Here is a 22,279-nt window from a genome sequence, read left to right on the forward strand (position 1 = left end):
ACCCAGTTTAAGGGTGGAAATCAGTGCAACTGTATGATTGACTTCCAACAGTGGATGAACAGCAAACATCTGAAGTTGAATGGTGGGAAGATAGATTCTGGTCCGCTTCAAGCCAACATCAGTCTGGAACCATAAGTTTTGGCCAAAAACCTAGTTCATTCCAACTTGTGAAGAATTCTGGTGTGAAATTTGACACAACACTTACTATGGAAGACCGAATAAAGTCTGTGACTAAGGACTGTCTTTGTTAATTATGGGTTCTGAGGTGTATAAAGAATCTGTTTACGACTCAACAAAGAATTGTGAATAAAAACATGTTTATTTGGCAAGGCTGATTTATATCACTCTGTCTAGTCCATAAATCACCATCATCATCATGCCAGAAAACCACTTGCAAAAAAAGTTCTCTCTTTAAATACCTAACTTCAGTCTGAGATCCAATGGGGTTCTGTCTTCTAAAAGTCAAAATTCGTAAGTGTCACTCAAGTAGTCAGAGCTTTCTCTGTTGCACAGGACAGACTCCGGAACAGTTTATGCCTCCTAATATATGAAAGTAACATCCCTCCTGGTGTTCCAAAAACAACTTAAGACAAGCCTTTCTCCCTGTGCCTAAAGGTCCAGGCCATTACTGTACACCATTTTATTTCCGTTGACAACTGATATTGATACATTTATAGTGCTGTGATACCTTTGTGTGAAAGCTTGTGCTTACAACATAGCAAACACAAATTGTGCAGAATTATTCAACTGATGCTCATGGCACCACAATCAAGCCCAGCGAAAACAAGTTGGTGAAATATTTCCACCAGGTGTTAGATGCCTGGAGGGGGTCTATCTTTTGATTCTATAGGCTTAATATTTCTGTTTACAGCTCTTGATCAGAAGGTTTCTGAAGTATGGACATATGTATTGAATTGTAATAGGGTCATTTCCATAGCACTTACATGAGTGAATGAATAATAATACTGAATGTATCTGTCAGTTTTACTTTTGATGCTTGTAGTGACACATACCACACACAATTTAAGAAGCAGACCAAGTGGTTGTCCTTCTAGTTTACAAAGATGAAGAGTTGTTTGGATGAGGATGTACCGCACAGGGTCGTTTTCCTGCTCTTTTCTCGCGGTCTCTGAAACCGGCAGCAGATACACAGTAATCTACGGTGATCAAACTTTCTCGAATTGCACTGCTATGCTGCACTATTTACATGGTATAGGATGCATGCATTTCAGAATGGTGCAGGCATGACACCATTGTTATGCGTACATCCCATGCTGCACGTATAGTGTATTCTCTGTATGGTGTAGATGCTTGTCTAGATGTTGTCATTCTGTTTTCAGAGGCACACCAAGTCCTCAACTGCTAATGAGGTGGTTAGGAGACATACCACAGTTAGACACTTTAGAATTAACAACTTATGCTCCAAGTTGGAACTGTCCTCTAATATAAGCGTTTTCCTGGGTTCGCAACCTGGTGAGAGCACTAGCGATAGAGTTAGGCTCCTTGTAATCTATCATGCTCTGTTGTGAATAAATTGCAAAAAACACAGTTGATGGACAGAATGTAGAACAATGTCATACATTCACCCCAGTACAAGGATCTGGGCCTAAATCCATCGTTTTTTTGCACTCCACACCACCCTGGGTTAGACACTGGCTATATGCAAATCAGCTCTGATCCTGTACCTCATGGGAACAGTCCAGTCCGAACTACCAAGCCATGTCTTTCCCAGACCGGAATCAAGCATCCAAGGACCGGTTTCTGGCTATCAGCCTTCATCAGCCTGGATAGCTTCACTCCAGTGGTGTGGAGAGCCTGGGACTCACGTCTGAGCATTCCCAGCACACTCAGGGTGAAATTGCAAAAAACACAGTTGATGGACAGAATGTAGAACAATGTCATACATTCACCCCAGTACAAGGATCTGGGCCTAAATCCATCGTTTTTTTGCACTCCACACCACCCTGGGTTAGACACTGGCTATATGCAAATCAGCTCTGACCCTGTGCCTCATGGGAACAGTCCAGTCCGAACTACCAAGCCATGTCTTTCCCAGACCGGAATCAAGCATCCAAGGACCGGTTTCTGGCTATCAGCCTTCATCAGCTTGGATAGCTTGACTCCAGTGGTGTGGAGAGCCTGAGACTCACGTCTGAGCATCCCCAGCACACTGGGGTGGCTGAGTGAACTAAAGAATGGTAATGGATTAAACCCAGATCAGTTGACTGGGGGTGAGTGTTTGATTTGTTCAAACGCTCCGTCCATCATCCCATTTTGTATCGCTTTGTTCGCCCTAAGTGTGGCAGGGTATGCTCAGACGTGAGTCCCTTGTTCACTTGGCCACTGGATTCAAGATAGCCTGGCTGATGAGGATTATGAATCCGAAACCGGTCCCAGGATGTTTGTTTCCGGTCCAGGGAACACATGGCTTGGCAGTTCGGGCTGGACTGTTCCCATAAGGCACAGGGTCAGACTGATTTGCATATAGCCATGTCTGAACTGGGTGGCTGAGTGAACTAAAGAATGGTGATGGATTAAACCCAGATCAGTTGACTGGGGGTGAGTGTTTGATTTGTTCAAATGCTCTGTCCATCATCCCCTTTTGTATCGCTCTGTTGTGAATAAAGGCACCTGCACTCATTTGTGAGACAGTAACACGTAACGTACATGAGCTCAGTTGGCCCAAAATCTAAAAAGCATGCGGGTAATAACGTATGATAATAGCAATGGCTAATTATTTATTAAATATTAAACACACATTTTTATTGACTCATTCATTGTGTCACAATCATCGGCAATCTTGTGATACAGGTGATCTGAGACATTTTTATGTTCTGTCATACAAAGATGCATAAAAACTGTAGGGTTACTAAATCATGACTTTCATTCACCATAGTATCTCAAGTTTGAACCTTTTAGCAACATTAGTTGTAATGCAGAACAATGTGGGTTATATGCCCACCACATCATTTACTAAATTATGCCCAATTAATTTTCAGTGAAACACCGTTGATAATGAAAATTGGGTCTGAATATAGATACTTACCCTCCATTGGTGAATATAAGTTCATACCCTGGTTTATTAAACTAGAGAACGAAGTACGTGGACATTGCGACATGTACACTCCATAGAGACTGTAATCCCAGTCACACACTCTAAAGGCTCTCTTTTGTTTAATTCACAGATTCATAGACAAATAGCATGTGTCCTGATGATATACGCAAACTAATACTTCCACGTCAAAAAGGCAATGATACTCCTGGTGTTGTATAGTGATCGCACATAAAATTGAGGCAAAAATCCAAGATGGACATTCTCTGCTAACTACTGTTTGACTACTTAGGACTTATATGTGCGATTTCAAGATTCAGCTACTCACTATTTTGAGCACTGCACTGTCTGCACTATTGCCTATGTTGTGGTATTTTACTCGGTGACATGGATATAGAGCTATTTTGCTTCCTTTGGAGAGGCTCTTATATACATTTATTTGAAGGTCTGCAAACTGGCTGGTTAGTTAAATGCAAGGTAAGTATTTATAATGTACCTATGTAAATCAATCCCACAGAACTGTTGTTAGGTTCTTAGAATTTACCCTTTTTCGGCCTTTGGACATAATGGTTGATCTGTGTTCTATACCACTACATGAGGAAAGCTGCTTTCATTTTCAGGCATTCATATACCATGTATGATCATCTATACAGCATGTACTATGAACATGTACCCAGTGTTAGTTAAGGAAATAAGAGTCATATTGGAGAGACCTTACCAAATATTTTTTTGTTTTGGGAAAAAGTAAATGGTGCTTCCTGTTGTTCAAAGTCACGTACCGAATCACTTAAGAATCTCTCACAAACCACAGATTCAAATAAGGTCTTATCAGCTGAACACTCAGTTAAGTGGAGCCACCTTCAAGAGGTTTCCTACGAGACACCATTTTAAGAGTCACTGATATTTCAAATGAGGATAACACTGTTTCAGATTCTTCGCCTTTTTGCAGAATCGTAATGACCCAGCTCCTTTTCTGAAGCGATCTATTGTCATTATACTAATATATTTGACTTGGACATACCTACGCTTGATGACTCAAAGAAAGGAATTTGTTACTTACTCTGTACGCATGTTTTCACAGCATCTAATGCCGTAGATTCATATGCTTAGCATACTCCTACCATCTAGTGTTGGGCTTGAGCGTTAGTAAGTTGCTTTTCTTCGAAGAAGTCTTTTGAGTCATAAGGTAATGTGACTCTTCCTATAGTCTGTATTGCACACGTTCATCTGCTCCTTTGTTAGACTGTTTTTCAGCTCATCAGGTGAGCTTAGGACAGGAGCAGTATAGTGACAGAAATGATGAGCATTTGAGTAAAGTTGAGATAAGATTGAGTGTGTTAGTAGAGAAGCGAATACGACAGCCAGTAGCTTCCTGGAGGGAAAGTGGGTGCATATGAATCTATGGCACTACACGCTACGAATAAATGCTTAGTGGGCAAGTAACATATTCTATTTGTAGCTTGCTTTGGCCGTAGATACATATGCTTAGCATAGAATGTAAGGCAGTGCTTCCCAAAAGCGGTGGATGGCTAGTGGTTGATGTAGGTGTTTGAAAAAGTGCTCGTAATAAAGCTTGACCCACTCTAGCTCGTTGATTAGCTAAGACATCAACACAATTGTGTTTTCTGAATGTATGTGTGTTATTTCATGTAGCTGTTTTACACATGGTCGCCAAGGAGATGCTTCCTGGAAAAGCCATTGAGACTCGTTTTTTTTGCATGTGGAGAGTGCTCGTGAAGTTACAGGTAGTGTAGTTTGAAAATGCAACAAAAAGTTGTGTTGTGCAAAAAGGTTTCGTCCTCTCGAAGTAATACATTAATGCTCTTTTAACCTCGAGGGTATAAAGAGCTCCTGCTACTGAATCTGGCTTAGGAAAGAATACTGGTAGTTCAAATGTTTGGTTCGCACGGAAGCGGAAACTACTTTAGGGTGGAACTTTGGGTTAGTCCGAAATACTAATTTATTTGGCTAAATTTGGAAGAAAGTTTCTTCTAAAGTAAACGCTTGAAGTTCGCTGATATTTCAAAAGAGGATAACACTGTTTCAGATTCTTCGCCTTTTTGCAGAATCGTAATGACCCAGCTCTTTTTCTGAAGCGATCTATTGTCATTATACTAATATATTTGACTTGGACATACCCACGCTTGATGACTCAAAGAAAGGAATTTGTTACTTACTAAAGTACACGCTTGAAGTTCGCTTATTCGCCTGAGAGATGTGATAGCTACTAAGAATGCTACTTTCCATGTGAGGAACTGTATATCCCATGAATGCAGCAGTTCAAAGGGTGGTCCCATGAGTCTAGTGAGAACAATATTTAGGTTCCAGAACAGTGCTGGTGGGATAGAAGGTGGAATGACCCTTTTTAGTTCTTCCATGAACATTTTGCTTACTGGAATTTTCAAGAGTGACATGTTGTCTATTTTGGATATAAGTGGCAAGAGCTGCTAGGCATAAGCTGATAGAGGTATATGCAAGGCCTGCTTGTTGTAAAAGAAATAGTTAACAAACAAGGTCTTGCACTGTTGGTAAGAGTGGTTTGATTTGTTTGGCTAAGCAGTAAAGGACACCTTTCTTCCATTTGGCTGCAAAACAGGCTCGCATGGTTGGCCCGCATTCTTGTTTTAGTATGTTCATGTATTCTTGAGGTAGATTGAGGTGTCAAAATTCTAAGACTTCAGGAGCCAAATCATGAGATTGAGCTGTTTTGGAATTGGATGTACGACCTTTTCTTGAGTTAAAATGGCTAGAGAGGCAGTTTCTCGTGTGGCACCACCGACAGTTGAAGCAGGGTTATGAACCATGCTTGTTGAGCCCAGGTTGGGGCTTTTAGAATTAGCGTGGAGGTTGTTTGTATTAGCTTTTGAACCACGTAAGGAATGTGTGGGAGAGGGGTAAAAGCGCAAGCAAATATTCCTGACCTACTGATCCATAGGGCATTGCCTTTAGATTGTGGGCAAGGATATCTGGAAGTTACATTTTGGTATTTCACGTTCTGTTGTGTCGGTCTCCGTGTTCCCTACCGTTGAACATATGAGTGGAGGAGTGTTGTGTCGATCTCCCACTCGTGTGCTTGGGGATGCATTCTGCTGAGCATATCTGCGAAGTCGCTGTCCATCCCTGGTAGGTAAACTACTCGAGGGTATTTTAAGAGTTCAGATGTCAAGGGCGCACTGCCTCAAATTTGACGTTCATGTGTGTGTTTCAAAAAAGGTAATTGTGTAGTGCGTAAAGAGCAGACGGAAAATCACCCTTAACCGTCTAAAAGGTCAGAGACCATGCACAATTAAACAGCTAAGCTCTCGCAACTACAATTAGATGTTCCACAATTCAGTTCGATTAAAGAGTAACACAAAAAAAAACAAAATAACATAGAAGCAGATCCTTTGGTGTGTTGCTTGTCCCAGCAGGGTGGAGATTTATTGGATCCAGACTTGAGGAATAACAGTAAGCCGACACGTGTTTCGTCGTGTGCCGTTGAGTCAACACGACTCTTCAGGGCTTAGACTCAACTCCAAGAAGTGGGTTGAGTATGGTCTGGAGGTATGGCAATGTTCCACGTAGGTGGATTAGAGAGAGACACTGGGATTATTAGCAATCAGATATTTAAGTAGATAGTGGTGGAATATCCCGTGGATCCGTTCGTAAAAGCGCGTTCTGTTGGCTAAGTCTCGTCTATTATTGTCATGAGCGGACAGACGGCCACCGGGAACTAACGGAGGAGGGATACAGAACAGGAGCTTACCGCTAACCAGGAAACGCACCCGTTTCAAGGTTTTCAAACTGTATGGATCCCCTCCCGGTCTACACCTTTAATACAGGCATACCCAGAGCGTCCTTGACAAGAAGTCTTTGACACACTCGGATAATAGACGAGACTTAGCCAACAGAACGCGCTTTTACGAACGGATCCACGGGATATTCCACCACTATCTACTTAAATATCTGATTGCTAATAATCCCAGTGTCTCTCTCTAATCCACCTACGTGGAACATTGCCATACCTCCAGACCATACTCAACCCACTTCTTGGAGTTGAGTCTAAGCCCTGAAGAGTCGTGTTGACTCAACGGCACACGACGAAACACGTGTCGGCTTACTGTTATTCCTCAAGTCTGGATCCAATAAATCTCCACCCTGCTGGGACAAGCAACACACCAAAGGATCTGCTTCTATGTTATTTTTTTTTTTTTTGTGTTACTCTTTAATCGAACTGAATTGTGGAACATCTAATTGTAGTTGCGAGAGCTTAGCTGTTTAATCATCCCTGGTAGGTATTCTGCTCGGTGGTGGATTCTGTGATGTATGGCCCAGTGCCATATCTGCTCTGCTACGTGTGAGAGTTGTTTGGAGTGTGTGCCCCCCTGTTTTTTAATATAATACGTTGCTGTCATGTTGTCAGTAAGAATCTGTAATACTTTGTGATGAAGAGGTTGGTGAAAAGCTTTCAGAGCTAATTGAATGACAAGAAGCTCTAGATGATTGATGTGAAAGTGGTTCTGAGTTGGCAACCAGAGATCACATATTGTGAGGTCCTTGGCGAGCTCCTCCTTCTCGCTCACTCCTGAATTGTGCCATTGCTGTTTCCCCTGGTTTCTGCCTCACGCTCAGCCCGCTCTCTTTCTCGGCTGACTCTTCCTTCCAGTCTCTCCCTCTCTTTGCCACTATCTGCACCATTTCTTCACTCCTCTCTCACCCTCTTGGTTCTGCTTTTTGTTCCTCTCCAACCCATGCGGCCTCCTCCCTTAACCCTTTCTTGTGCTCTTATGTGTTTAGTCTTCCAATCTACTTTGTTGCCTAAACCTCTGTTTTCTTTACAGATTCCCTAACTACCGTTTTCCTCCTACAGATTCCCTAACTACTGTTTTTCTTTGCAGATTCCCTAACTTCTGTTATCCTCCTCCAGATTCCCTGAGCTATGCTTTTTCTGTGCAGATTCCCATACCAGTTTCTTCTCCTCTAGATTCCCCAACTACTGTTTTCCTCCTCCAGATTCCCTAACTCCTGTTTTCTTTGCAGATTCACTAAACACACTATTTGCCAAACTTGCTAGTGCTTTTTAGATTCCTCGTTTTGCCCAGTGTTATTTGTCCACAGATTCCCGGTTCTCACTCACACACGCTCCCCAAGGCAACCCATCCCCCACCCAGCTGTTCTCCCCTCTTCTGCCTCCCTCCCACTATGCCCAGCGCCCTGCCCAGGTAACCTACTTAATGGAGGGTACAGCACCTGAGCTTGTCCGCACCTGGACCATGCCCAGCGCCCGAACCCCTTGGCCTCCGCCCTCCCACCTCAGGTACTTCAACTACCCCCTTGTTGCACTGCTAGGCCTTTCAGCTGCCTGCACTGCCCTCTACAGTGCATCACCATCCCTTCCACACCAAATTCTCCCCTGCCGGTCACCTCCGACTTAGGGCAGCCCACTGTATACTCATCAACACCCACGCTCTCCACAACCAAGCCAACGAGGTCTGGGACACCATAAACTCACTCTCTCACTCCAGACTTAGTCTTTCTAACCAAGACCTGGCTCAACCCGGCATCAGCCTAGGTCAGCACCGCCACTATACCCTGCGGATACAAAATAATCCACCATAACCGCACCAACAAGCAAGGTGGCTGAATAGCCGTCATTCACAAAAAGGACATCAATTGCTCCTCCTCACCGATCATGGAGCACATGCATTTCCAAACCAACACCAACCGCAAAACCACTTTAAGACGCACCCTTGCCTACCAACCACCAGGCCTGTCCTCCTTTTTGCACAGACATCGCAGATTTCATCACACCGCTAGTCATCCACTCGGATGACTTCCTCTTTTAGAGAACCTCAATTTTCATCTGGAGGACCCCTCCGACCCCAACACCACCATCCTACTCAAGACCCTAAAGAACCTCAGACTCCGCCAGCTAGTAACCAAGCCCACACACACAGCCCAACACACACTGGACCCAATCTTCTCCACCGACTACAAATCACCTACAGCCACGCCAGCAAAATAACCTGGTCCAGCCACGCCTTAGTACACTTCCACATCACCATCAACAATCTCCCTAGCAGCCCCCACAGTAGCTAGAGCAACATATGAGAGGACCTCTGGTCACACACCCTAAACGCAACACTACCTCCCCCACCACAACCCCAATGTAGCAGTCAGAAACTTCAACACCTGTATGTCCCAATGCGCAGAATTTGTAGCCCCCCACCACCACTCCCACCTCAACCTCCCCACAGGACCACTTCATTCACTAACAAACTCATCAACACAAACGAAACTGCAAGAAATTAGAAAGGACCTGGTGACCACCAACAAGACTCATGCCAACAGGGTAACACTAAAAAAAACTTAATCAAATACCACTTCCAACTAAAAATGCCAAGAAAGAGGTCCCCAACACCCGCCTAAATGCAAGCTCCAATCACAGCAAAGAACTCTTTAGCATCGTCAAAGAGTTTACTAACCCAGCAGCAAAAGAGAACACCATTACCCCCTCCCAGGACCTCCGCGAAGCCCTCCCAGAATTCTTTCACAACAAAATTGCATCTGTATACCCACACACATCAACCCACAACCTCCTCTTGAAACCCTTAGCGCACTAAGCACCATCAAAAGCAATATCCCGGTCACCGTCTGTACTGGGAACCCCTCACCACGTAGACACCCACCACCCTCATGTGCTCCATCCACTCCGGAGCCCCTAGGGGCCTTTGACCTCATCACATGTTCAACAAAGGAACCAGTGCCATCATCAGGGAACTCACCCTCATCTTTAACACCTCCATCTCAGAGGCCTGCTTCTCCACCGCTTGGAAGCATGCAGAAGTCAAACCTCTTCTAAAAAACCCTCTGCAGACCCAACAGACCTCAAAGCTACCCATCCCATCTTGCTTCTTTCTTTTCCAGCTAAAGTCATAGAAAAAGCTATCAACATCCAACTGACCAACCATCACAAAACCAACAGGCTCCAACTTCTGGTCACAACCCAGAAACCGCCCTCATAGCAGGCACAGACGACATCAAAGCATTCATGGACAAGGGCGAAACCGCTGCCTCATTCTCCAAAACCTCTCTGCAGCCTTCTACACCGCATATCACCACACCCTCCTCCTTGGCCTCCACCAGATAGGCATCTACGGAGAGGCCCTCAAATGAATGGCCTCCTTTCTCACAAAAACCCAAGCGTCCACCTCCCACCCTTCGCTTCAGCTCCACAAAACATTGTCTGCGGAGTCCCTCAAGGCTCCTCCCTCAGCCCCACCCTCTTCAACACCTACATGGCCCCTCAGCCACCCTGGTCAAATCCCACAACATGAACATCATATCCTACGCGGACGATACTAAACTTATCCTGCCTTACTCCTCAGACCCCGCCAACACAAAAGCCAGCTTCCACAGGTGTATGACCAACGGATCCAGCTGGATGCGGATCAAATGCCTCAAACTGACCACCAACAAAACTGAAATACTCCCCTTGAGATGACACCTGAGCCTAATGAACTAGGCCTCCTTCCAAGCCCACAGAGCACGCAAAAAACATAGGCATCATTCTCAACAGCAACCTTTCCGCAAAAAGACAGGAGAATACCTCCGCTTGCTTCCATATCCTCCATATGGTGAAGAAAATCTTCGAATGGCTTCCCACAGACACCAGGAACACCATCACCCAGGGCCTCATCACCAGGCGCCTGGACGACGGCAACACCCTTTACGTAGGGATAAACACCTGTCTCAGAAACAGGCTTCAACTATACAGAATGCTGCCACAGGCCTAGTCCTCAACCTCCCGATGACAAACCCACATCTCCTTACACCTCTGAGCTCTACACTAGCTCCCCATCAAGAAAATGCTGCCACAGCAAACTCCTAACCCACACCTACAAATCCCATCACAACAAGGGCCCAGCTTACCTCAACCAGAGATGAAACTTCCACCAGCCCATGGACTACTCTGTTCCTCCTTGCCCACTCTCCTGTATCTGTAGATGCAAAAGCGGGGGCCACTCCTTCTCCCACCTCACACCCAAAACTCTGGAACGACCTCACCCTGCTCCTGCGATCGGCGACATCCTTACTAGAATTCAGAAGGAGTCTAAAGACATGGCTCTTCAACAAATAGCCTGGAGCGGCGAAAAACATCCCCCCCGCACCTGGATATCCTCACGGGTAATAAGTCACACTCTATAAATCCCTATTTATTGATGGATTGCCCCCCTCAGCCCTGTATGGATACATCTGTTGATCTGTCGTAATGGTGATTTGTGGAACTGGGGCTTTAAAGGGTCGACACTGCAACAGGTTGTTGCTTTTCCTCAGTGCAGAGAGTGATGGGTCGCTGGCCCTATGGCCGGTAAGGAATGGAGACCAATTTTCTGCAACCTCTGTCTGAGAGTTCCCTGGTGTCCACCAGAGAGTGAAGGTACAAGTCAGCGTAAACTCTTTACATTTCACCAATAATGTTTCATTGTGTGGTTAACAGGATTCAGAGGGAATTTGGCAAATTTGTGGGGTGGCCACACACCTCATTCCCATGTCAGGTTTACCCTTCATTCAACAATATAACGTTACATGTCGTAAATGCAAATTATACTGGAGATCATCTTTCTAGTAGAAGTATTAGTTCCACTATCAAATCTTCCGTAATACTGGATATGATATTTTCGTGCATAAACCAGATTTAGAGACTCATCTAGGTATTATACCACTACAACGCAACCACTCCAACTAGCGACCACTACATCGAAGTTACAACAACACTTTTACCACTACAAAGGGGTAAGTTACAATGAGGTAAATTATGACACATTTAAGGGTACTCATGAATAGCAGTAATAAGGGTTTTTTAAGGTTCAGGGATTGGTAGAGTTTAGAGGTAGCGAGGGGCATTTTAGATTCAGGGATGGGTAGTGCACAAGGGTAGTAAGGGTTTTTGGGGAGTGCGGGCCCTGTAAAGTTGTAGAAATGATCAATTAGGGTTCACGGATGGGTACTGTGTAGAGGGAGAAATACGTTTTTAAGGTTCACGGATGGATAATTTATGTGGGTAGCATGGCTTCTGATGGGTCAGGGATGGGCAGTGTGTATGAGTAGTAAGGGTTTCTTATGGTTCTGGAATGTGAAAGGTATAGAGGTAGTAAGGGTTTTTTAGGGTTCAGGGATGGTTAGTGTATGGGGCAGTATGGAGTTCTAGGATCCATGGATTGGTAGTGTACAGAATCATAAAAGAGTTTAAGGTTCAGGGATGGGTAGCGTATGAACTAGTAAAGGGTTTTTAGGTTGACTAAAGGGTTGTGATGAGGGATAATAAGGATATTTTAGGGTTTACGGATATATAGAGTTCAAGGTTAATTCGTTTTTTAATTACATATATGTGTAATGCTTGGTTGTGGTTTTTGTTTTAACAGTAAATATGGCTGTAACAAATAAGAATGCGTGGTAAAGTGAGTTTGTACCATATATTTCTCATCAACAGAAGCACTCATCCTGCATCACAGCTTTAAAAGGTAGGTTAATTTTGTTCTGAATAGAAATTGTACCTGGGCATAATGTAGCAGCTTTTCTGTTGCATCTGGATCTGTGTTCCAGATCAGGGTCTCACAAAGCTGTAGAAGCTCCTTCTCAATATCATCATACACAGGAAGGTTGCCGGCATTCACAATTCCCATATCCATACCAACCTGAAAAGAAAAAGAGTTTTAGAATTTAGTAGAAGAAAGGAGACAGGATTTAACAAAGAAAGCTGCTGAACAGAAATCCCATTAACCTCCATGGGCAGAGAAAGAGGGAAATTATGAAAATGGCAAGGCTTACGCTGCAATGTCCCTAGACTTTGTGAAGGAAGGAAAATTCTGCCTCCATAGGTGAAGGACTAATTATAATAACATTTTCATTGGTTCCAGTGAATGTGAACACAACTTCCTAATTGTAGGAGGATGAGGACTGAAAGGAGGAACTGATCCTGTATTTCCAGGAGTATATTATGTATGCGGGAATAGTGCCTATTATAGGTTGCCCACACAGTGGCACGGGAGCTGTTATTTTGGAATAGGATTTCCGAAAATGTATCATGTACACAGAATCAACTGAATCAATGAAATAGCTAATGGACTAACACGAAGTAGAAGAACTAGTTTTTCAGAAATAGTGGGGGACAAATTTGGTGCAGTGATACCCTCAGTTGGAGTCATTCTAAATTCACAGAAAATTTACAAATTGTCAACAGTAGTTGATAGTCTCTCGACGGATACTGCTGGGGAATTCTTAATGATTCATATAGAAATGGTTGCAATAAGGTCTATGGTTTTATAAAATCGTCTTGCGCTTGACATTTTATTGGCAAAAGAGGGTGGAATCTGTGGTATGTTAAAAATTCAACATTGCTGTACTTACATTCCTGACAAAAGTCAGGAAATTAAAGGGTATATTGAAAATATTACAAGAATTCATAAAGATTTGACCCAACTGGAGGTTGCAAGGTGTATGGGGAAGACTAACAAAAAGCATTACATCAATAGGGAAATGGATTACTAATTTTGGAAAGAGTTTCTTAGGACAACTAATATTACCAGTAGTTGTGATAATAACAACAGTATTGTTAGTAATGATCATATATAAGTGTTGTAGAAACAAGGGAAACAGAAGAATACATCTAGAAAAGGGAGGGAAAGGAAAGAAACGAAAGAGGGAATACGAAGAAATTCAGCTGGAAGAGATAAAAGGAAAAATATATAAAAAGATGAAAGTGAAAGGAGTAGCTGATGCAAGAAAAAGAAACTGAGATATGATAAAGTTGGCATCTGGGAAGGGATGGGTAATTTTGTGATGGCTCAAAAATGCCATCAGAGAGGGGATTGTGGGAGCAAGGAATCATGGAGAAGAGACTAGCTCGGAGCAATCCACTTGTTTAACTTACTAACAAGTTATTAATCATGTTTCGTGAATAACTAATGCACACCACATTAACACGCAGGTTAGTGAAGCTTGCTTATGTGTGTACTAACATGGATAACAATGAAGACGGACTAATACCGCCTTAAACGGGGAAACTTCTGCGCATGCATCAACTACATCTACGTAGGATGAGTTGTCAACGCTTGGAGGGAAATTCTGATGCATGAGCAGAAGATACTAAAATGGAGTCTTGAAGACTCACGCGCATGGCATCTGCTTGTTTGAACTAAATCGAGTGGTTTTACATATGCTAATGCGGGGAAAATACATTAATGAATAAACTGGGATAGAGTAGAGGTGGGTGGTATACAATGTAAACACTTTATTTTTTAAAGTAACATCTGTCTTTTGAATTGTATCATTAGTGCGTATTTGGGCCTCTCTGGCATAGCGAAATTGGATGAAGTGAGGCAAAGCTTGCGCATGCACACAGTGAAGCCATGAAGGCCATGTATGAGATATTGAACGAATAGTGAAAAGTTCAACGATGAAGATTCTTTTTCAGAAGGTTATTAAAATGTTTCAAAGTGAACTTAGAAACATAAGAGAACTTTTTTGAGTAATGAAAATTACTGCCAGCTCATAGAAAAGTGGATTCCAGAATTTTTAGAATATAATCTTGGTAGTGCCCCGTTGGAAGTAGTCTGGGATACACTCAAGGCTGGGATTAGGGGAGAGACTAAGATTTTCAATTAAAAAAACCAGGAGGCTAAATCAAATCTTAAAATTTTACAAGACAAACTGGCTAGAAAGGAGGAAGATCTGGTGACTGCAATCCAGGGTGGCACTAATATCGAAGAGGCTATAAAAGATGTTGCTATAGCAAAAAATGCAATCATTGAAACCATCACCCTAAAAGCCATCTGTAAAGCAACTCAGAATAAAGAGAAGATCTATGAACTAGGCGAACAAGTAGGATACCAACTAGCAGTTAGAACAAGACAGGAGAACACCATTAAAGAGATTAGAGACCCCATCAATGGCCCTACGCAAAAACCCAAAGAGATCAGGGACGCATTCAAGAGATACTACGCGGATCTATATACGGAGACAGGCAAAACGCAATTCAAAATAGAGGAATACTTAGATCTTGCTACGGGGATCCAGCTGCCGCAAGTCGACCAAGACAGTCTAGTTGAACCACCACAATGGGTTGAAATACTTCTGTCAATAAACAGTTTATCACCGGGAAAGGCAGCCGGGCTAGACGGAATCCCGTCAGAATTCTACGTTAGATTTAGTAAACAACTGAAAGGAATCATGTTGAAGCTGATTTCCCAAGTTTTCCAGGGAGGGCGGCCACCAGAATCTTGGGCTCGGGCGAAAATCGTCGTATTTCCAAAGAAAAATAAAGACCCCACAGAGCTAGGGGCCTACTGCCCCATCACGCTAATAAATAGTGACTCAAAAATGTACTCCAAATTACTAGCTAGTAGACTCAGCCCAGTAATTCCTAAAATCATCTTGGTCAGGCAACATGGTTTTGTTCCAGGCAGATCAACCACCGATCACATCCAGAGATTGATCACACTCTTCGACATGGCAGAAGTAACAGGAGACCCTATGGCACTGATATTGTTAGACGCCGAAAAAGCATTCGATAGGGTCTCCTGGCGATATCTATGGACAGCCATGGCAAAGAGTGGTTTAGGGGAGCAATTTATCAAAGCTATTCGTATGATGTATATCAACCCGGAAGCGGTCGTTACTGTAAATGGGGACACATCAGACTTCTTCAAGGTGACGAGAAGGACAAGACAAGGTTGCCCCTGCTGCCCTCTACTCTTCGCCATCTTCATAGACCCGTTTATTCGCAGGCTAGAAATTAACCAAGCCATAACACCGATAAAGACCCCTAATGGGGACACCAAAACTTTAGCATATGCAGATGACATTGCTATAGTCACAAACAACCCAAATGAAACAATGAAAGTAATAGAAGAAGAAGCATATAACTTTGGCGAAATCTCCGGGTATAAATTAAACCAAAATAAGACTCAGATCATAACTAATAACATCACTTCAAACCTGAACAACTTAGTCAAATTGAATTTGAATCCACTTTTAAAACAAACGGAAAAAACATTAAAGAGGTTGCATAATCTACACTTAACTATCATTGGAAGATGCAATCTAATCAAAATTCTAATTCTCCCTAAATTCTTATACTTTTTCCAAACTATCTGTTTAAATTTTGACCAACAGATCTTCAAAGAAATTGATGCCATTTACTCCAGGTTTATTTGGGGGTATAGCAGACCACGTAGAGCCTTGAAATGTATTACTCTCCCCAAAGACAGAGGAGGTCTTGCCCTACCTAATCTTAAAGAGAACTGGGGGCCTCTATACTCAAATACAGCAGAGTGCTCTTAACTTCTGACAGGGACACAGATTACGTAAGAGGGATTCCCACCCCACAAGAACTAATCCTAGGCAATGATACAAGCGAACATCTCTGGCGACTGACTTATGATTGTCATTTAAAAAAAAATTGTTTTAAAACTCTAAAGGAAACCTATTTGGCTTGGAGTCATATTCGTAAACTTCTGGGGATTGGACAGTTCTCGCACTATACGAGCATCTCTGGTAATAAAAATCTTCCCGAATTATTTACGGATACATGTATGAAACGATGGGTCAGGCTTGGTATCACAAACTTCGGTACATTCTATAACTCAACAGGCTTTAGCTCATTCGAAACACTTAAAAATAAATTTGCCATAGGAAACCACGACTTCTTCAAATACTTGCAAATTAGAGACTTCATAACTAAAAAAGGGGGCAGCTGCGCGGCCTTCCATAAAATCCAGATGATTGAAACAATAGCTCAAAATAAAAGAGTTAAAATCGGGGAAATTTATAAAAATCTGAAACTCTTTTCCCGACGATTTGGACAAATATATTCATAAATGGCAGAACCAACTGGAAACACCAGAAACTACAATACAGATTGCACTTGAATTCTCCCAATCACTATTAATATCTTCTAATTTGCAAGCACAATTTTATAAAACATCCTTTCAACTATATTATACCCCTAAAAGAATAGCCAAATGGAGCACGGGGAAGGGGATCCGATGTCCGAGATGTGCGCAATCCGAGATCTCCATGTTTCTCTCAAGAATCCTAGAAACAAACCTGGAGATAACAACTGCAGAAATACTCCTAGGGGTAGATGGCGATAATCGGCAGAACCAAGCGAAGGGACTTGTGTTTGTGGCTATGGCAGTATTCCGAATATGTCTTACTTGGGCCTGGCTTGACCCTTTCCCACCCACGTTTCAACAGTGGCGAGCACGACTATTAGCAACATATAGCCTGGAGATCTCAATTTACAGCAGAAAGGGCAGGTACAAGAAAAAGAAAGGGTTAGCAATATGGGACCCCCTTAAGCACTGGATAGAATATTCTGATTAGTTATGTCTCGAAAGTCCGATATATAGTATAGTATGTTTTTTGTTTAAACAAGAACATGTACAATAATCTATTCACTGTCACCATTGTATATATATGTCATTTAAAATGCCTGTATGGGGGTAGGGGGTGGATTGCTCATAAGTTGTAAAAATCTTAATAAAGAACATTTTAAAAAAAAAGAAACATAAGAGAACTAAATTTATGAATAAAATTAAGGGGATGGGTTTACGAACAATAGTGAACTGAATTTTTCTTTTTAAACATATTTTATTGAATAAGCATAACACAGGACAATAGTGAGCATCGCACCACACATTGCCACATCTTACCGAATTGCCACCCCTCGTGGGGAAACATAGCGAGGATATAGCTCCCCATAACTGACAGTAGCATAGTCTGTGGCGCGGATGAGGCCATTGTCCAATCGAAAAGTACTGTGCCCATAGGCCCTCAAGTTATTATTTGCAGAGAATACAAAACATACCAAATACATATAAAACCAAGAACCTCCCCCCCCTTAAGGCTCGGTAACACAAAAGATTATACAGCTTAGTACATCATTGGCCTCAGCCTAGCCCTTTTGGTATCGTCCATAGAATTACACATCCTCGGTCGAAACTGTAACCCTCCCGTATTGCCCGTAATATTTGCTCTTCAAGCAGAGAAACTTCCATCAAACATGACTCATGTAGGGGAGCACTCCATAGCTGCAGGGCTCTGCATCCCAGAGACCTCTGCCGCAGCCCTGTAACGAGCACAGAAGGGTACCGAACAGTGGAAGACATAGTCCAGACTACCAGGGAGCTGAATCTAATGAGCTATTAACAAACATAACTCCCCCTCCCCCCCACCCCAACATGCGCAACAGTTCACTGGGTTCGAGTCACAGAATAACTTAGGATCATATGGCAAGAGTAGTAAATGAGCACAGAAGCCGGTCCACATAACCGCCCCCCCACCATAGGCCCCGCCCACCCCCTCCTTCCCCTCCCGCCCTCTCCAGACTCCCATACACAGATCCCCCAATCAACCTAGTGAACTGATTTTAATGACATGTAAGCATGGTGTGATGGAGCTTCCCCCTTGTCTAATCAATCAGATTTCCTATTTTTACGATATTGAAACTTTAGTGGGTGGAATATTCAGAACAAAAGGTATAATTAAGATAGTTTTAGTTAGTTAGTCACAGGAAGAATTGCTGAATGCAGACAATGAAGCTGTTTTGTCTGGGAGAGATGCTGATGAAGAGCTGAATGCAAAACCTGAAGCAGAACTTTCTATCATAATTTAATTGGGTTAGATCAGAATATCGCGGAAGAATCTCGAGGAGGAAGAGAGTGTCAGAGAGAGGTATGACGCAGCTGTCGGTATTCTAGAGAGGTCCACTATCCTGTCCTGAATCCTGTCCTGGAGCCTTTGTCTCCTGACCTATCCTGGGGGACCCTTACCAGCCCTTTGGCCAAGAGGTTGGTCTTTCACACATTCCTTGGTAATTATAAATTCTCATTATTTGCTGAATGTTCTTTTCTCTCTGTCCTCTCCCGTTCTGAGTATTGATTATTGTTTGAGTCCGAGGCAAATGTGTTGGATTTAATTAATTGAATTTTCCCTCCAATGAATGTTGGTGACCGCACTGTAAATTGGAATGGTTCACATGCATCTAAAATTTAGATAAAGATTTGAAAACGTCTTGAGTCTGTGATGATTTACTTAAAATATAGAAAAGTTAGCTTATGCTAATTATCACCATCAACTAGTTCAACTAATTGTCCATCGACCAGAGGAAAGAACTTGTTGATCTATGAAGGGTTAGTTAGAGATGAACAAAGATAGTGAATAAACTAATCTTAAACAGGTTGTGGAAATTAAACAGATAACCCCCTTAAACCTGTAAAGCGGTTTTCTACCATCGCTGCAGCTCAGTGGTGCGATGACCACTGCTCGGCACTTTGTAAAGACCACTGGGACGCTTGTGACTCCAAATGGTAGAACTTGGTACAACTGATAGTGTTGTCCACTTACCATGGTTGTATCAATGGTCTGGCAGATGAATGGGAATGTGAAAGTAGGTGTCTTTGACGGCGAGGGGCGCCATGTGATCTCATGTGCAGAGTGGAGGAATGATGTCCTGCAGGGTAGATACTTTGAAGTGCTCCAACAGGTTTTAACGATTCAGTGTTCCAAAGACAAAGCCTAGGCTCTAGGGGACTGTCTTTCTTTGACATGAGGAAGTACAGGGATCTCACCCCTTGACCACATGAGTTTGGGGCATCCACTCAATGGCACCTTTGCTGAGATATGCTTCTACTTCCTCTTGCAGCAGTCTTCGATATTTTAAATAGTGGTGCAGCGTGTACTCCAAGCATTGTCCTTGTTGGACAACCAAAAGGACAAATATGTCTGAGGTTATTTCTTTCCGCAGTGGAAGGAATGGCCTAATTCATTCCCTTACAAGTAGTATATGAAAGGGTGAATGCGTGATGTCACTGCTTGGAGCTTTTCAAGAGCCACCCTGACCTTTCCCTTGACCGTTGCATCTGTAGTTGCCTCAGGCAAAGGACTATTGGCATGATCTTCCTGAAAAGGCTGATACTAGAGCCCGAATGCCTAGGTGTAGTAGCTGTGTTTATACTGACTCACTTGGTACAATTGATAGCGTTGGCACAGAAACTCAGCTTTGACAGGTTTCGTCTGAAGTGCCCCTATGTGTTGGAGTCTTTTTGAATCTTTATGAGCATTGTGCATAATTTGTGCCAAATACTGCTCACAGTCAAAAGTCACATTTATAAGGTGCTGCTGTACCTCTGGTGGAATTCAAAGACCCGCAGCAATGTGTCTCTATGGATGATAATACTAGTATTCGACCTGACCGGAGGCAGTATCAGAAGCATCTAGCATACAATGAATGGTCGTGTTAGAGATGAATTTCCCTTCTTGGACTAGTTAATTTGCAGTAAGCTTCCTGGAGATGCTGAACTAGCAGTTCCATCTCCTTCCAATGATATCTATATTACCCTGAGTAGGATCACAGGATTGGTGATGCAACACAGTGCAGCTGCCCAACAGGGTTGCATTTTCCTGAAGCTTCAATTTTTTAGCTCTTCTGATCTCGAGGGTGTGCATCCCCAGCACACTGAAATACCCTTTTTCTGAGCCAAGTAGATGGCCAAGGTGTCCAGTGGAATATGACCCGTAATGTTGAGTTGGTCATAAGGAGCTGGTTTGTATTTGTTCTCCTCCCTAGGTGTAACAGCCCTGACTTTAGCTAACTCCATGCATTTGGTAATGCTTCTCAGTATTGGGAAGAACTGTTAACATCTTTCTGTCTTTGACCATGTCTCAACCAAAAAGTTCTCCTCCACAGCATGTGCTTGCCTTCATGATGATCAGACCCTCTTTGTATAACAGCTTGGTAAGCAGTGGCTTTAGGTTTGTGTTATCATGAGGATCAACATCATAGTAATACCACTGTTACTTATCGTCTGGTGGAATCAGGCCACAGAAGGAGCTATGATGGTCAAAATGACTATAGTGATCTGAGTTAAAGTGTGTGGGCCGAGTCCTGTGAAGAAGGTAATCTGTGTTGGGGGACAGTTGAGGTGGAGAAATGGGGAGGCAGTGGAGCTGGGAAACCTGTTGCTCCCTGCACTTAAGACTGGAGTAAGTTGGGAGCCATTCCAAAAATTGCCTCTTCAAATGCAAGTCTGCTCTTCTTGAGGGGTTTAGGGTATGCCATCTGTTGCCCACGTCTAGATAGGATCTTCCTCAAGATTGGATGGATGTAGAGCTTTTGTTGTCTGACATCAGGCATCGCTGGAAGTTCAGTGGCCCATCGGGCATCTCTGGAAATTCAGTGGGAGGTGTTGTATCATTCAATATCAAGACTGGCATTTAGGGGTGTCTCAGAGATGGTTTCAAAGCAGATTTCCGAACTGAAGGTATGTGCTTTGTGCCTTGTGGTGGAGAAGGCATTGTTTATCTTTGATGCACAGAACCCTTGTCTCGAGGCTTCTCTGGGGCCTATGTTGGGTCTTAGCACAGAACACTCCCTGGCCGAAGTGGATTGCTGAGGCCTCTTGATCACAGTTTCAGGCTTGATGCTTATCACCCTCGAGAGCTGTGCTCTGTCTCCATGTGAGAACATTTGACTGTGCAACACAAAGGGTCGATCCTCGGATGGTGGTTGAGTTATGAGTGTCTTTGATGTAGCCTTGGTCTTAGGTGTGAGCCTATTTGGGGCTCCAGCAGTGTCTTACTCCCCTAAATCAGTACCACTTGAGGAGAGGATATCTGGACTCTTCAGTCTGACTGGCGGGTAATCCAGATTTGCCTTCCCCTTCATAATAAGCCCCTCGAAGTCTTTAAACATGAAGTCTGATGTTAGCTCTGGATTGCCTTCTTGCTTTTAAAAGTCTGGCAGGCCAAAAAGTTTGATCCCTGTTGGTTCGGAGGTAAGCAAAGATTACATAGTCTGTGATGGTCTGAAAATGAGAACATCATATTGCATTTAGGGCAGAAATTGAAGGATGTGTGCTCCATACTCCACCTTCCCAAGAGTCATTCTCAGAAGACCTCATCTTGTTACCTCTAGGGTAGATTCTCTCAATGATGTAGCTCAGAATTCCAGTCACTGGAGTCGAACAGGTAGTGATTGTAGTACAAAAGGGGGTGGCGATGGACGGAGCATCTGAACCAATCAAACACTCACACCCAGTCAAAAGATCTGGGTTTGATCCATCACCGTTCTTTAGCCCACTCTGCCACCCCAGTTCAGACATGGCTATATGCAAATCAGTCTGACCCTGTGCCTCATGGTAACAGTCCAGCCCGAACTGCCAAGCCATGCCTTCCCTGGACCGG

The 22,279-nt window shown here is 43.2% G+C and overlaps 1 protein-coding gene across 1 annotated transcript in view; it reads right to left on the reverse strand.

Moving 5' to 3' along the window:
• MTR (5-methyltetrahydrofolate-homocysteine methyltransferase) overlaps nucleotides 1-22,279 on the reverse strand; it is a 454,402-nt gene that overhangs the window by 187,337 nt on the left and 244,786 nt on the right. The window contains exon 18 of the mRNA XM_078648574.1: nucleotides 12,589-12,729. Coding sequence (XP_078504700.1) covers nucleotides 12,589-12,729 — 141 coding nt within the window. The remainder of the gene's footprint in view (nucleotides 1-12,588; nucleotides 12,730-22,279) is intronic.

The sequence above is a fragment of the Lissotriton helveticus genome, chromosome 6, assembly GCF_964261635.1.
Source record: "Lissotriton helveticus chromosome 6, aLisHel1.1, whole genome shotgun sequence".
Classification (NCBI taxonomy): domain Eukaryota; kingdom Metazoa; phylum Chordata; class Amphibia; order Caudata; family Salamandridae; genus Lissotriton; species Lissotriton helveticus.